Source organism: Antennarius striatus, chromosome 18 (assembly GCF_040054535.1).
Source record: "Antennarius striatus isolate MH-2024 chromosome 18, ASM4005453v1, whole genome shotgun sequence".
Classification (NCBI taxonomy): domain Eukaryota; kingdom Metazoa; phylum Chordata; class Actinopteri; order Lophiiformes; family Antennariidae; genus Antennarius; species Antennarius striatus.
This window is the reverse complement of record NC_090793.1, coordinates 147,501-162,500: the sequence shown is the minus strand read 5'-3', so window position 1 is coordinate 162,500 and position 15,000 is coordinate 147,501. Positions and strand designations below refer to the sequence as shown.

Genomic DNA, 15,000 nt, shown 5'->3' with positions numbered 1-15,000 from the left:
AACCAAACGTCACCGTGGAGTTCTTCCGGCCCCACAGACGTGTCCTCCTGGGGCTTCATGGTTGAAGCGTCCTTCTCCTCCTCGTCCAGGGCCCCCCCCAGGTCCCTGGGGCCAGGTCTGACCGGGGCCTGGCCTCTGATTGGCCCCTGGTCCTCGTCCACCACCTGAAGGGCGTTGGAGATGAAGCGGGACAGGTGGTCCAGGTCCTGGGGGGTCAGGTTGTCAATGTCCACCCGTCTGCCCGCGTTCTTCAGGACCTTCTGGATGAATCGCTCTGAGGGGGGGGGGGGGGCAGCCGTTAGCTGTCATTTATTGAGGGGGGTCCAGCAGAACCCCGCCCTCACGCGCCACGCCCAACACGTACCGTCCACAGAGGTCAGCGGGTCGGGGAGCTCCGCCCCCTGGATCTTCATGCTGGTGGTCTCCTTCCTGATTCCTGACAGAGGGCGGAGCTGCACCCGCCCTGCCCCCACCGACAGGAAGCGCCTCAGGGCGGCCAGGAGCAGGTCGCCATCAGCCCAGGGGGCGGGCCTCCGGTCCGATGGGCGGGTCTGTTTCTGCACAGCTGAAGAGACGCCTGAAAAAGGCGGAGCCTTGGAGCGGAATGAGTCTGACAGGGGACGGGCGTCCTGGAAGGAGATCAGCCAATCAGGAGGACGCTAAATCATGCTAACACTACATCATGCTAACGTTACATCATGCTAACACTACATCATGCTAACACTACATCATGTTAACGCTACATCATGCTAATGCTACATCATGCTAATGCTACATTACGCTAATGCTACATCATGCTAATGCTACATCATGCTAACACTACACCATGCTAACGTTACATCATGCTAACACTACATCATGCTAACACTACATCATGTTAACGCTACATCATGCTAATGCTACATCATGCTACCACTACATCAGGCTAACGCCATATCAGCTCCGCCCCATTCTCCCCCTGACAAACAACTGAAGGGGGCGGGGCGTCCTGACCGGATCCCAGCGGTTCAAACACAACTTTAACCTGATCAGGTTATTGATTGATTAGTTTGGTTTATTCCCCCAGAGGGATGGAGATGATCCCATCAGTGAACCTGTGTCGTCATAGCAACCAGAGTTCTGTCATCAGAGACAGTCCAACGGGTTCTGGTCCGTGACTCATCCGTCACCATGGAAACCTGACGATTCACTGTTTCTGGATCAGAACCACAGGACCGAATCACTCCAGAACCAGAACCACAGCAGGGCCAGCGCTGGGATTATCAGAGGAAAGGCAGCACAACCCCCCCCCCCCGGTGGTGTCCCCCCACCCCAGTGGCATTCCCCCCCAGCTTCATTGGCCTCTGTCAGCCGTGAGCCTCCAGGAGCCTCGAATACCTCCTGTTGTTTCAACGGGCCACGAGCCCCAAGCCACGCCCCTCTGCCTCCCCAGCAGGAAAACGGCCCCCCGCCCCAGAGTAAGGCCATCATTCATTTGGGGGGATGGAATCATTCACTGGGGGGGTGAACTCCTGAACTCGCTGCTGGGGTTATTTCCCTCCCAATGGTCGTGCTGCGAGAAAACATCCATCAGGACAGAGGGGTGACGGATGACTCCACCCCCCGCTGAGTGTGTGTGTGTGTGTGTGTGTGTGTGTTTGTGTGTGTGTGTGTGTGTGTGTGTGTGTGTGTGTGAATGAGAGAAAATGCAGGTGCCTGTGAGTGGAGGGTTGGGCTACATGTAGATGCTGATGTAGACCCCGCCCCCAGGGCTTAAAGAAACTCACTAAAGTATTATTATCATTATTATTATTGTTATTATTATTATCGTTATCATTATTATTATTATCATTATTATTGTTGTTATTATAGTTATTATTATTGTTATTATTATGATTATTGTTGTTGTAATTATTATTATTATTGTTGTTGTTATCAATATTATTATTGTTGTTGTTGTTATTGTAGTATGGTGCATAGACGTAACGTAGTTTACTGTAATTTAAGTAATTTACTGTAGTTTAGATAGATAGATAGTTTACTGTAGTGTAGTTTACTGTAGTTTAGTGTAATGTATTTTACTGTAATTTACTGCAGTGTAGTGTAGTCTACACTACTTTAATGTAGTGTAGTGTAATGTACTGTAGTATAATTTACTGCAGTGTAGTTTACTGTAGTCCAATGTAGTTTACTGTAGTATAATTTACTGTAGTGTAGTTTACTGTAGTATAATTTACTGTAGTGTAGTTTACTGTAGTTTACTGTAGTATAATTTACTGTAGTGTAGTTTACCGTAGTGTAATGTAGTTTACTGTAGTATAATTTACTGTAGTGTAGTTTACCCTAGTCTAATGTAGTTCACTGTAGTATAATTTACTGTAGTGTAGTTTACCGTAGTCTAATGTATTTTACTGTATTTTACTGTAGTGTAGTTTACCGTAGTCTCATGTAGTTTACTGTAGTTTATTGTAGTATAATTTACTGTAGTGTCGTTTACCGTAGTCTCATGTAGTGTACTGTAGTTTACTGTAGTATAATTTACTGTAGTGTAGTTTACCGTAGTCTAATGTAGTTAACTGTTGTTTACTATAGTATAATTTACTGTAGTGTAGTTTATCGTAGTTTACTATAGTATAATTTACTGTAGTGTAGTTTACCGTAGTCTAATGTAGTTTACTGTAGTTTACTGTAGTATAATTTACTGTAGTGTAGTTTACCATAGTCTAATGTAGTTTACTGTAGTATAATTTACTGTAGTGTAGTTTGTCGTTGTTTACTGTAGTATAATTTACTGTAGTGTAGTTTACTGTAGTCTAATGTAGTTTATTGTAGTATAATTTACTGTAGTGTAGTTTACCGTAGTCTAATATAGTTTACTGTAGTTTACTGTAGTATAATTTACTGTAGTGTAGTTTATCGTAGTCTAATGTAGTTAACTGTAGTTTACTGTAGTATAATTTACTGTAGTGTAGTTTATCGTAGTTTACTGTAGTATAATTTACTGTAGTGTAGTTTACCGAAGTCTAATGTACTTTACTGTAGTATAATTTACTGTAGTGTAGTTTACCGTAGTTTAATGTAGTTTACTGTAGTATAATTTACTGTAGTGTAGTTTATCGTAGTCTAATGTAGTTAACTGTAGTTTACTGTAGTATAATTTACTGTAATGTAGTTTATCGTACTTTACTGTAGTATAATTTACTGTAGTGTAGTTTACCGTAGTCTAATGTAGTTTACTGTAGTATAATTTACTGTAGTGTAGTTTACCGTAGTCTAATGTAGTTTACTGTAGTGTAGTTTACCGTAGTCTAATGTAGTTTACTGTAGTATAATTTACTGTAGTGTAGTTTATCGTAGTCTAATGTAGATAACTGTAGTTTACTGTAGTATAATTTACTGTAATGTAGTTTATCGTAGTTTACTGTAGTATAATTTACTGTAGTGTAGTTTACCGTAGTCTAATGTAGTTTACTGTAGTATAATTTACTGTAGTGTAGTTTACCGTAGTCAAATGTAGTTTACTGTAGTGTAGTTTACCATAGTCTAATGTAGTTAACTGTAGTTTACTGTAGTATAATTTACTGTAATGTAGTTTATCGTAGTTTACTGTAGTATAATTTACTGTAGTGTAGTTTACCGTAGTCTAATGTAGTTTACTGTAGTATAATTTACTGTAGTGTAGTTTACTGTAGTCTAATGTAGTTTACTCTAGTTTACTGTTGTATAATTTACTGTAGTGTAGTTTACCGTCGTCTAATGTAGTTAACTGTAGTTTACTGTAGTATAATTTACTGTAGTGTAGTTTACCGTAGTCTAATGTAGTTTACTGTAGTGTAGTTTACCGTGGTCTAATGTAGTTTACTGTAGTTTATTGTAGTACAATTTACTGTAGTGTAGTTTACCGTAGTCTAATGTAGTTAACTGTAGTTTACTGTCGTATAATTTACTGTAGTGTAGTTTATCGTAGTTTACTGTAGTATAATTTACTGTAGTGTAGTTTACCATAGTCTAATGTAGTTTACTGTGGTTTACTGTAGTATAATTTACTGTAGTGTAGTTTACCATAGTCTAATGTAGTTTACAGTAGTATAATTTACTGTAGTGTAGTTTACCATAGTCTAATGTAGTTAACTGTAGTTTACTGTAGTATAATTTACTGTAGTGTAGTTTATCGTAGTTTACTGTAGTATAATTTACTGTAGTGTAGTTTACCATAGTCTAATGTAGTTTACTGTGGTTTACTGTAGTATAATTTACTGTAGTGGAGTTTACCATAGTCTAATGTAGTTTACTGTAGTATAATTTACTGTAGTGTAGTTTACCATAGTCTAATGTAGTTTACTGTAGTATAATTTACTGTAGTGTAGTTTACCATAGTCTAATGTAGTTTACTGTAGTATAATTTACTGTAGTGTAGTTTACCATAGTCTAATGTAGTTTACTGTAGTATAATTTACTGTAGTGTAGTTTACCATAGTCTAATGTAGTTTACTGTAGTATAATTTACTGAAATGTGTAGTTTACCATAGTTTAATGTAGTTTACTGTAGTATAATTTACTGTAGTGTAGTTTATTGTAGTTTACTGTAGTATAATTTACTGTAGTGTAGTTTATCGTAGTATAATTTACTGTAGTGAAGTTTACTGTAGTCTAATGTAGTTTACTGTAGTATAATTTACTGTAGTGAAGTTTACCGTAGTCTAATGTAGTTTCTCCCCCGTCCCTCCCCCCATCTACTCCTGCTCCAGCTGTGTGATGTTCAGCTGGACCTCCATTAGCGATTGATCTGTTTAAAGTCTAGTTTTGTTTCAGCGCTGGAGGCGAGGCTCAGTCAGGTCGGGGGGCGACTCCGCTCAATGGAGCACAGGCATAGCCCCGAAAAAAGTAACCCCCAGACAGGTTTAGCGGGAGCGGAGCGCCCTAGTTTAGCGCCGCGGCTAGTAGGCTTGTCTAGCGCTAGCCCTAGCGTAGTTTCGCAGCTAGTCAGTCCCACTAGCGCTAGTCCTAGCTGCCCCCCACCTCCAGCGCCCCCCGAGCAGCGGGGTGAACAGCATGGTTGGATAACTGAGAGGGGGAGACGTAGGCAGGAGAAGCCTACTGGACACCACCATCCTCAGACTATTCCGGCCCCCTCCGTTTGTGTCTCGAACAAGTTTGCCCCCCTCAGTAGCACCGACTGAGAGGTATACTCTGGTCATCGGCTCTTCCATTGTGATACACGTTAATTTAGGACGGCCAGGGGCCAGTTAGCTGCATCCCTGGGGCCACAGTTAGCTGCATCCCTGGGGCCAAAGTTAGCTGCATCCCTGGGGCCACAGTTAGCTGCATCCCTGGGGCCACAGTTAGCTGCATCCCAGGGGCCAGAGCAGGTGACATGGAGGGGGAGTTAAAGTTAATGAGTAAAGCTAAACGGAGGTCTAAACAAATTGTAATTCAGTGTGGAGTAAATGATGCTCACCTGAGAAAGTCAGAGGTCCTAAACGCTAACGTTGAGTCGGCGTGCACAAAGACCCTGGCTGATGACATCGTTTTCTTTGGTCCCCCCCCAAATTTAACCAACGATGAGATGTTTAGCCGCATGTCATCTTTTAATCGCTGGCTGACTAGGTGGTGTCCCAGTAACTAAGTAGGCTTCATTGATAATTGGAAAGCTTTGTGGGGCAAACCTGGTCTCATTAGGAGGGATGTCATCCATCCTATAGGGATGGTGCAGCCCTCTAGTCTAGAAATATAGTTCAAAGTCTATCCTCTAAATCCTGACATGTCAGAGTGGAGATCAGGCATCAGAGCTGCAGTCCTACACGCTTCTCTGAGTTCCCCGACTACAGTCCCCGGTCATAGCTAACTCTAGTTTAACTAATACTAACTCTAGTTTAACTAATACACACCCCATTAAGACTGTGTCTGCCCCCCGACCTATAGAAGTATTAGACTGCTAAAATCTAGAAATACTGCTTCAATTAACCTTAGATAGATAGATAGATAGATAGATAGATAGATAGATAGATAGATAGATAGATAGATAGATAGATAGATAGATAGATAGATAGATAGATAGATAGATAGATAGATAGATAGATAGATAGATAGATAGATAGATAGATAGATAGATAGATACTTTATTAATCCCGGAGGAAATTGTATATATCCACTACTCAGGCATTACATAACGAATAATACTGGATAAACACCAGGAGAAAAAGAAACACTGACATCATAACCAAAAGGAAAATCGGAGGATACTAAAGACCAGATGGTCTCTATGAAAGAGTTAAAGAGTGAATTAAAGAGCAACTTTGATAAGTTAGGGAGTGACTTTGATAAAAAGTTGGAAGAAAAGCTAAAACCAGTGCTAGACGCCTTGGAAGAAATGAAGGACGACATGAAGAAAATGCAGAAAGACATGGATGAAAAAGACCAAAAAATTGTTGTCTTGGAACAGGGACAACAAAGAATGGATTATTTGGAACAAAGCATTCGTATAAATTATGTGATCATCACTGGAATCAACATCAAGATGAGGAATTATAGAAATGCTATGGCTAGCGCTGACATCGAGTCTCTGGAGCAACAAGTGAGTTCTCAACTGAGGGATCTGGAGATAACTATAGATCAGACCAGATTGAGACATGTTACCACCATCACCATCTGGAGGTAGGAGACCACCTGCAGTGCTGATTAAACTCAACAATCGTAAACACAAGATTGTTCTCCTGAAACAAGGCTTCAAACTGAAAGGAGAAAATGTCTACATTAATGAGAATCTCACTAAAAAGAATGCTGATATCGACAAAAAAGCTTAACAACTGTAGAATGGACTGATGGACAACACCTGGACCAACACCTGGACCAACACCTGGACCAACACCTGGACCAACACCTGGACCAATAACTGGACCAACACCTGGACCAACACCTGGACCAACACCTGAACGAACAACTGCAGGATCTTCATCAGAACAAAGGGGCTTTCTCCAGACCAGATGAAAACAATGGTGATCAGGAGTGCAGAGGAGTTGGTGAAATATGATCAATAAAGACGGACAAGAGTTGTTACTACACCAGAGATCAGTACAACAGAGTCACTTCAATAGTGGAGCTCCACGGTTTTGGACACGTCAAGTATTTCATGGAACAGTCAAAAAATCTACACCATTGATGTCAGAAACATGAACTAATGAACAAAAAAACAACAACATGAATTTGTGATGACATGGGATAACATTAACTTGAGACTTTAAAGAGCATGTTGATATCTTCTGACAATACAATACCATGTGAAACTGTTAACGTGTAACAAACAGGTTAATTCTCCTTATGAACACTGTCTGCTGAGGGAGGTTAATATGATCATTATATTCTTGTGGAGAACACTGGTAAGGTCAACTTCCTGTTTGACTATCCATGATGTTAACAAACCTTGTGTTCCTAGGAAGAATGTAACCATGGTTATACTCTAGGGTAAAGGCTAATGTCTGGAAGTGGATAAGGGTATGAACGTCTGTCAGAATTCACTGGATGAGCTGGTTGAAGACTTTTAATGTCTGAGTGTGTTGATTACGTATTCTAATGAGAGATGTTTGTTGATAATTTAGGGGACGGGAATCTTACAAGCCAATGGCTATATAAGGATGAATATGTTAGCCTAAATGAAGCTTCTCCTCCCAGCTACATTAACTGTCATAGCGCGTGATGGTGGAGAGGAGGTGGTGTGGAGCCATTTACAACTAACTTATCAATCAACCCAAAACCTGGGTCTAGCTACAGTACTGTTGAGAGTCTTAGCATGAATGTACAACAGTCCTCAAATAAACTAACTGATTCTATTGACTTTGTAATTGTATATCATCCTCCTAGACCATATTAGTCTTTTTTGATAGAATTTTCTGAATTTCTATCTAATCTGGCTCCTACCAAAGATAAAGTTATAGTAATAGGAGATTTCAGTGTTCATGTCGACAGTGTGGGTGATAGTTTCTGTGTTGGGGTCAAGTCTATGCTGGATTCTCTAGGCTTCTCACAGGTGGTGGATGGTCCTACCCATAAACACCATCACACCCTCCATCTTATTCTTACCCACGGTGTAGATAGAGGGCACCTGACTATTTTCCCACAAAATGACTTCTTGTCAGATCACTCCCTAGTTACTTTTGACTTTGCCCAAATTAACAATAACCCACAGAATAAAACCATCTTGACTAGATCAATCACTGATTCAGTAATAACTACAGTATTTTCCACACTATAAGGCGCACTGGACTATAAGGCACACCCTCAATAAATTGTTTTATAATTTATTTCATATATAAGGCGCACCGGATTATAAGGCGCACACAATAAAAATAAATAAAATGTATTTGATAACCTGCAGCGGCTGTAGTTGTGCGATCCGTCCACTAGATGGAGCCGCGCTGCTCAGGCAGTCATGATTGCGTTCATGACTTCCTGACTACCTCTGAATGGCCCCTGTTGTTATGTCAATGAGACATTCTGAGCCTCATCAAGGAAACCTGATCACTTGATCACTTTGCCATCTTAGAAAGAAGTCAACACGCATATTAAAAACCTGACATTAAAAACTGGTTAAATTCATTACGAGTGCAGTCAGTGCCAACAGAGCGGATTATTTCCTGATCTGAAGTTTGAAGCAGATATTTAAGCTCCGACGTTCGTCTTCGTTTATTAATTAAATATTGTATATTGCACTGCTGAAAGTCACAAATGACCTGTTAACAGCGTCAGAAGGTCTTCTGTCTGTTCTAGTCTTGTCAGACCTGAGTGCAGCATTCAATACTGTTGACCATAATATTCTTTAAGGAGATTGGAAGAGGAGATTGGGATTAAAAACTCAGCACTAGACTGGTTTAGGTCATATCTATCAGACCGATTTCAGTTTGTCTATGTCAATAATAGATGTTCAGATGGAGGGACTCTCACCTGTGGAGTACCTCAAGGATCTGTTCTGGGGCCAATTCTGTTTAATCTATATGTTTCCATTGGGAAATATTATAAGGAAACATAACATTAATTTTCATTGTTATGCTGATGATACTCAATTATATTCATCAATTAAAACCAATGAATCTGATCAGCTAATTAAATCAGAATCCTGCCTCAGGGATATTAAATCCTGGATGCTTCACAACTTCTTAATGTTGAACAGTAACAAACCTGAAGTCATTATTATTGGGCTGAAGCATCTCAGAGATGATCTCTCTAACATTGTAATTCTCTTAGACACCATTGATCTGTCCTCCACCAGTGAAGTCAGGAACCTGGGAGTGATTTCTGATCAACATCTGTCCTCTGGTTCTCATCAGTCTGTATCCCAGACAGACTTCGTTCACTGGAGAAATGTTGTTAAAGTTAGAAATTTATTATCCTTTAAAGACGCAGAGAAAACCATTCATGTCTTTGTTACATCTGGATTGGATTACTGCTATTCCTTATTATGGGCTGTTCTAGCTCCTCTATTAGGACTCTACAGTTAGTTCAGACTGCAGCTGGAGGAGAGAACACATCTCTCCTGTCCTAGCGTCACTTCATCGGCTCCAGATTCATCATAGAATACAATTCAAACTCCTCATGATCACATGAAGCTCTCCACTGTAAGGCTCCGTCTGACATGGAGATCTGATTCAAGTCTATCACCCCCCCACCCCCCCCCCATTAGAGGAGGCAGGATTTCTGGTGACCCGTCGGGTTTTTAAGAGTAGAACAGGGGGCAGAAGCTTCAGCTATCTGCCCCTCTGCTCTGGAACGACCTCCCAGCCTTGGTCTGGGGGCGGGGGCAGACTTAAGAGTAGACTAAAAACCCTCCTCTTTGATAGAGCCTACAATCAGAAATAACCCCCCCCACTAGACATGCTGCTGTAGGCCGAGGCTGCTGGGGGTGTTTTTCCCCGTCCCCCCCGTTGAAGGGAGAGACTCTGGGGCTCCTGTCTTTATCTCTCTGCTCCTAGAAGTTATCACTCCTGTCAGACTGTCTGTCTGTTCCACAGGGGGGGAACACGGATGGAAGACAGGATAGCCAAAGGCCTGGAACCCCCCCCCCCCCCAATTCAGCAACAGATCACTGTGGGCATTAAACTAAATCTGACCTCTCTCTCCCTCCCCAGTGTATTTCTATTTCCCAACCAACAGGTCAAGGTGGATGACCCCCCCCCCCCCCCAGAGTCTGGGTCCTGCCCGGAGTTTCTTCCTCAATGAGGGCGTTCCCCCCCCACCGTCGCTTCTGCTGCTCTGGAGGACATCGTTGGCTTTCTGTCTGTCAAGCGCTTTGAAACGTCTTCAGACGCGGTCCAGAGCTACATCAATAACAGTTGATTGATTGATTTATTGATAAAATAGAGAAACTGATCAGACAATAAAATCAATGATCAATTAATCAGCTCACCTTCCCTGGGGGGCTGAGACTGGACGTCCTGGGGAGGAGGCCCAGACGCTGGAGGTAGGTCTGCAGGTTTCTAAGCTCCGCCTCCACTGGCTCCGCCCTCGGGTCCACCGGGTCCAGAGCCCCCGCCCTGTGGGAGGAGACCAGAGGTCATCGCAGGTGCTCCTCAGTCCCCAAAGCATGATGGGACACCTCCACAGGTAACAGTGGGCGGAGCCTCTGACCTGCTCTCAGGGTGGACTGGTCCATTCTGGGGGGGCCGGTAGGGAACCCTCCCCAGTTTGTTCCGCTCCACAGACAGAAGCTGCTGGGGGGCGTCCCCCCCCCAGGTCCAGCCTGTAGAACCACAGAACATTCAGAAGTTACCTGATGGGCGGGGCAACACACAGGAAGTCACCCCGACAGCAGCAGCGTTCATGTGCACCTGTTTCACTTCCTCCAATCAGAGTCAGCCTGATGCTGATTGGCTGATCAGACCTGGTTTATCAGTGACTCAACAACAACATTCACATTCTAATTAGGAGTCGCCATGGCAACCTGTCGTACAGGAAGTGGAGCGTGTGGCGTCGGGGAGGGGGGAGACGTCACATCTGGTCATGATGCTGAACAAACAGCTGAGCAGAGGGGCGGGGCCTGTGCCAGATGGGGGCGGAGCCAAGTGTTATGGAATATGGCCACGCCCCTCAAAGCATGAACCCAGACGTTGGCAGAAGAACAACGGCGTTCAGAAAAGACCTGCTCAGAGGCCACGCCCACAACAAGAAGAGCCTCCGCTCGCCGTCAGCTGGGGGGCGGAGTCTGCAGCCCGGAGGACGCTCAGTCTGTTTTTTAATTGGCTGATTCCAAACATAACAAAGATCGGCTGGGATCACTGGGGGGCGGAGCCAACGTCTATCTGTCACACCTGTCTGATGATGATGATGCAAGCAGAGGAAACACTCGGCGCCACCAGCGGGGTGTAGAGCTGTGCTGCCCTCTGGTGGGGGGGCGACCAAACAGCAGGTGTATGTGTGTGTGTGTGTGTGTGTGTGTCTGTGTTACTGTGTGTGTTACTGTGTGTGTGTGTGTGTGTCTGTGTTACTGTGTGTGTGTGTGTGTGTGTGTTTCTCTGTGTTACTGTGTGTGTGTGTGTGTGTGTGTGTGTGTCTGTGTTACTGTGTGTGTGTGTGTGCGTGTTACTGTGTGTGTGTGTGTGTGTGTTACTGTGTGTGTGTGTGTGCGTGTTACTGTGTGTGTGTGTGTGTGTGTTACTGTGTGTGTGTGTGTGTTACTCTGTGTGTGTGTGTGTTACTGTGTGTGTGTGTGTTACAGTGTGTGTGTGTGTGTGTTACTGTGTGTGTGTGTTACTGTGTGTGTGTGTGTGTGTTACTGTATGTGTGTTACTGTGTGTGTTACTGTGTGTGTGTTACTGTGTGTGTTACTGTGTGTGTTACTGTGTGTGTTACTGTGTGTGTGTTACTGTGTGTGTTACTGTGTGTGTTACTGTGTGTGTGTTACTGTGTGTGTTACTGTGTGTGTGTTACTGTGTGTGTTACTGTGTGTGTGTGTGTGTTACTGTATGTGTGTTACTGTGTGTGTTACTATGTGTGTTACTGTGTGTGTTACTGTGTGTGTGTGTGTGTGTTACTGTGTGTGTTACTGTGTGTGTTACTGTGTGTGTTACTGTGTGTGTTACTGTGTGTGTTACTGTGTATGTTACTGTGTGTGTTACTGTGTGTGTGTGTGTGTGTGTGTTACTGTGTGTGTTACTGTGTGTGTTACTGTGTGTGTTACTGTGTGTGTTACTGTGTGTGTGTTACTGTGTGTGTGTGTGTTACTGTGTGTGTTACTGTGTGTGTTACTTTGTGTGTTACTGTGTGTGTTACTGTGTGTTACTGTGTGTGTTACTGTGTGTGTTACTGTGTGTGTTACTGTGTGTGTGTGTGTGTTACTGTATGTGTGTTACTGTGTGTGTTACTATGTGTGTTACTGTGTGTGTTACTGTGTGTGTGTGTGTGTGTTACTGTGTGTGTTACTGTGTGTGTTACTGTGTGTGTTACTGTGTGTGTTACTGTGTATGTTACTGTGTGTGTTACTGTGTGTGTGTGTGTGTGTGTTACTGTGTGTGTTACTGTGTGTGTTACTGTGTGTGTTACTGTGTGTGTTACTGTGTGTGTGTTACTGTGTGTGTTACTGTGTGTGTGTGTGTGTGTGTTACTGTGTGTGTTACTGTGTGTGTTACTTTGTGTGTTACTGTGTGTGTTACTGTGTGTTACTGTGTGTGTTACTGTGTGTGTTACTGTGTGTGTTACTGTGTGTGTGTGTGTGTTACTGTATGTGTGTTACTGTGTGTGTTTATGTGTGTTACTGTGTGTGTTAGGGTGTGTGTGTGTGTGTTACTGTGTGTGTTACTGTGTGTGTTACTGTGTGTGTTACTGTGTGTGTGTTACTGTGTGTGTTACTGTGTGTGTTACTGTGTGTGTTACTGTGTGTGTTACTGTGTGTGTGTGTGTGTGTTACTGTGTGTGTTACTGTGTGTGTTACTGTGTGTGTTACTGTGTGTGTTACTGTGTGTGTTACTGTGTGTGTGTGTGTTACTGTGTGTGTTACTGTGTGTGTGTGTTTGTTACTGTGTGTGTTACTGTGTGTGTTACTGTGTGTGTTACTGTGTGTGTTACTGTGTGTGTTACTGTGTGTGTTACTGTGTGTGTGTGTGTGTGTTACTGTGTGTGTTACTGTGTGTGTGTGTGTGTTACTGTGTGTGTTACTGTGTGTGTGTGTTTGTTACTGTGTGTGTTACTGTGTGTGTTACTGTGTGTGTTACTGTGTGTGTTACTGTGTGTGTTACTGTGTGTGTTACTGTGTGTGTGTGTTACTGTGTGTGTTACTGTGTGTGTGTGTGTGTGTGTTACTGTGTGTGTTACTGTGTGTGTTACTGTGTGTGTTACTGTGTGTGTTACTGTGTGTTACTGTGTGTGTTACTGTGTGTGTTACTGTGTGTGTTACTGTGTGTGTTACTGTGTGTGTTACTGTGTGTGTGTGTGTGTGTGTGTGTGTGTTACTGTGTGTGTTACTGTGTGTGTTACTGTGTGTGTTACTGTGTGTGTTACTGTGTGTGTTACTGTGTGTGTGTGTGTTACTGTGTGTGTTACTGTGTGTGTTACTGTGTGTGTTACTGTGTGTGTTACTGTGTGTGTTACTGTGTGTGTTACTGTGTGTGTTACTGTGTGTGTTACTGTGTGTGTGTGTGTGTGTGTTACTGTGTGTGTTACTGTGTGTGTTACTGTGTGTGTGTGTGTGTGTGTTACTGTGTGTGAACCTCTGTCATTGATCTTCTCCAGCAGTGTCCTGAAGCGCTGAACTCCAGAGGGGGGAGCGTCGTAGGTGTAGACCCCCCCCAGTGGGAAAGAGTGACACCTCCCAAACATCCCATCTGTCAGCACACAAAACAAACGTTTTCCTCATTATTACTGATCGATCAATCCTCCTGTCTGTCTGTCTGTCTGTCTGTCTGTCTCTGTCTGTCTGTCTGTCTGTTGTGAACACAGGTGACCACAGAACCGCCCCTCCTCCTCCTGTGACCTTTGACTTTTGACCTGTGTCAGGTGACGTCTCACCGTTGATGCAGACCTGATGAGGTGAACAGGAGCTCCTGTCAGACAAACATCCTGTCAGAGAGACAGAGACAGGTCAGCCGTATCCATGGCAACAACACAGGCTCCTCCCCCTCTCCCACCCCCTCCACCACTTTGAGATTTCAGTATACAGTAGTGTATATATACTATATATACAGTGTATATATAGTGTATATATAGTGTATATATACTGTATATATACTGCATATATACTATATATAGTGTACATATACCGTATATATACTGTGTATATATAGTGTATATATACTGTATATACACTATATATAGGGTATATATACTGTATATATACTGTGTACATAGTGTATATATAATGTATATATACTGTATATATACTATATATAGTGTATAGTGTATATATACTGTATATATAGTGTATATATACTATATATATAGTGTATATATACTGTATATATACTGTATACATAGTGTATATATGCTTATTAGGGCTGTCAGGTTAATGTGTTAATTAGATTAATTAATTACGCCGCAAATAAAAGCGCTATAAAAATTAACGCTATTAATCCCGAGTGTTAAGTCAATATGAAAGCATTTTAAATTTGTCCCATTGAGGGACCCGTAGGCTGCAGTGACGTCACGTCCTACCTGCTCCACTAGTCAGAAGCAGAGTGACAACAGAGATGGACGCCACACAGGAGAGCGTGTTTCACGTGTTTTTGCCGAACATACACAAATCACTGTGTACGTTTGACACCTGTCAATTGGTGATGACACGCCCCCTCAGCCATCACTGGCTGCAGGTGATCACGTGACGCTACATCACTAGCCTACCTGTGCTACAGGGGATTTTGCTCACTCAGTAGTGGATTTCTGCCTTCATGATGGTACGTCATCTGATTGCTTTCTTAATATTTTAATTCATAGTAACTATGTTGAGCAAAAAAACAAAGTGTTCAGACGAACATGTGTAACCTGAATTTACCTGTACTGTCTAACAGAACGTGATGGGAGTCAGCGTTCTGCAGGATCTGAATG

General features: G+C 42.8%; 1 protein-coding gene and 1 long non-coding RNA gene across 2 annotated transcripts in view; one reads left to right on the top strand and one right to left on the bottom strand.

Annotated features, from left to right (window-relative positions):
- Positions 1-15,000, bottom strand: part of LOC137612766 (receptor-type tyrosine-protein phosphatase N2-like) — a 98,065-nt gene that overhangs the window by 78,254 nt on the left and 4,811 nt on the right. Inside the window, exons 2-8 of the mRNA XM_068341469.1 lie at positions 13,969-14,019; positions 13,671-13,784; positions 10,597-10,708; positions 10,376-10,502; positions 10,206-10,286; positions 365-629; positions 14-274 (exon numbers count right to left, since the gene is read on the bottom strand). Of these exons, the coding sequence (XP_068197570.1) occupies positions 14-274; positions 365-629; positions 10,206-10,286; positions 10,376-10,502; positions 10,597-10,708; positions 13,671-13,784; positions 13,969-14,019 (1,011 nt within the window). The remainder of the gene's footprint in view (positions 1-13; positions 275-364; positions 630-10,205; positions 10,287-10,375; positions 10,503-10,596; positions 10,709-13,670; positions 13,785-13,968; positions 14,020-15,000) is intronic.
- The window catches only part of LOC137611831 (uncharacterized), a 661-nt gene continuing 446 nt past the window's right edge, over positions 14,786-15,000 (top strand). The window contains exons 1-2 of the long non-coding RNA XR_011038784.1: positions 14,786-14,849; positions 14,964-15,000. The exon at positions 14,964-15,000 is cut by the window's right edge and continues 179 nt beyond it. This is a non-coding gene — a long non-coding RNA (uncharacterized lncRNA). The remainder of the gene's footprint in view (positions 14,850-14,963) is intronic.